Here is a 1877-nt window from a genome sequence, read left to right on the forward strand (position 1 = left end):
TCACCGGGATGCGAACCGGCAACCTTCTAGTTGCATCATATAACTGTGTCATACTGCACAGACAACAGTTTTCTAGTCCTGGCTGTGATGTGTTTCAACAGGGCTGCAGGACTTTATACTGTCGTGATAAAATGAGGCAACGGTGGGTGAAAAGGTGACAAACTATCAGGCCAATCAGCAATGAAACGGGCTCTCTGTGTCGGCTTTAACGTCTCATACTGGAATTAGAACGGCTGCTACATTTCATAGATCAGTCAAGAGCCATTAGAGCCAGTAGTGGGAAAACGTTTGGCTTATTAAGACCAAGAACACATTGTTGAAAAGGCTTGCTGTGTGCTTGGGCATCGCCTGATCGCTGATAAAAGCAAACGTGCCGGGAGACGAGCCAAACACGTCCCCACCCCACAATTAACCCGACTGTAGATAGAAACCTCTGATTAATTCTTATCTCATTATATCAGATCGTGATGTGTAATTGTGAGCTCCCGTGACACTCACCAAGAGAAGCAGGTGGCTCAGGTATCTCCATGACATGCTGCCGCTGTGACCATACACTAGGATGAGAGAAACAGACGGAATTACAGATCGTCATTCATAAATAAGGGGTACGACCTATTGTACGCTCTGTCCCGTTCTGTTGTCCCGCCCACAGCGCCACCTGATTGGCCACAAGTAACTGCCAATCAAAACTGAAGGAAACCTGTTGAAACAATGACTAGCCCACCCTTGTTTTCTTCAGTTTCTTGTTCATTTTAATGCCTGCTACCACTAAAGGTAACATTACCTGAAGAATACAATGAACACGACAAAAAAATGCAGCTGATTACATCATACTTTATGTCCTGTTTGACATGATTAAGCATCTCTGTAAGAGGCAGTCATATGTAGCGCTGCACATGCAAAGGCCTGGAGTGGTTTCCTGCTCACATTCAAGTCGTAGCACAAACTCAGAGGTTGTCAGCTCTCACATAATGCCTACAACAACAGAATTATGTGAAACCACAAAGGCAGCCATCTTGGACTGCTGGAAACTGGCACGAGTGAGAGACAGGTAGAGAAAAAACAGAACATCTCCAAGACAGTCGTTCATAACACCAAGAAATAACAAGGCCAGCATGGTACTACCACATTGCTAGCTGGTCGTGGCAGGAAACGTCTTTCTACCCCACGAGATGACCATGTGCTCATTGGTTCCTGTGTCAGGAATCGTTGTCAGACCTCCAGGGACCTCAAACATGAGTGGACACTGTCGAGAAATGTGACTTGTCTGGCAAGGACCATTCGAAACTGCCCGGTCACTCTTTGCTGGGGATCACAAAGATTGGACTGTTGATGAGTGGGCTCAGGTTCTCTTCAGTGATGAATCCAATTTTCAGTCCAGCCAACGTACTGGTTGGACGAAGCCTGGAGAAGCCTACAGACCAGACTGTCTTGCCCCTCCAGTAAAGCATGGGGCTGGATCAGTGACCATCTGGGGTTGTTTCAGTGTGGGTAGAACGGGGCAAATGCAACTGTGTGAAGGGGCGAATGAAGCAGGTCATGTACAGGCTACTCTTGAAAACAGTCTTCTTCCATCAGCTGGAAACTCTTTCCTGCCTCCAGTGACTGGATTTTCCAACTAGACAATGCCCCCTTGCCACACGGCGAGGTCAGCTAAACATCACTTTCATCAAACCACCAATCAGCGCTTCTTTTGGATGGAAATGCTTCATCAGAGGTCACTTTTAATCAGTCACCTGTCTGTATGTTCATTTTAGAGTTTCCATTAGGAAGCCTCCACTGTGTGGACACGTGAGTTGGTTATTTAGTTCTAATTATTGTCATTATTTTGAGCACTTGTACCTACACTGATGGTAATTTTACTTCATTTGAACAGA

At 46.0% G+C, this 1877-nt stretch overlaps 1 protein-coding gene across 3 annotated transcripts in view; it reads right to left on the reverse strand.

The window, feature by feature from the left end:
* The window catches only part of LOC103358652 (uncharacterized), a 21326-nt gene that overhangs the window by 15419 nt on the left and 4030 nt on the right, over positions 1-1877 (reverse strand). For all 3 annotated transcript variants that reach the window (XM_008283699.1, XM_008283700.1, XM_008283698.1), the window contains exon 2: positions 499-554. In XM_008283699.1, coding sequence (XP_008281921.1) covers positions 499-534 — 36 coding nt within the window. In that variant the 5' untranslated portion in view covers positions 535-554. The remainder of the gene's footprint in view (positions 1-498; positions 555-1877) is intronic.

This window comes from Stegastes partitus, unplaced genomic scaffold (genome assembly GCF_000690725.1).
Source record: "Stegastes partitus isolate 25-593 unplaced genomic scaffold, Stegastes_partitus-1.0.2 Scaffold324, whole genome shotgun sequence".
In the NCBI taxonomy this organism is placed as follows: domain Eukaryota; kingdom Metazoa; phylum Chordata; class Actinopteri; family Pomacentridae; genus Stegastes; species Stegastes partitus.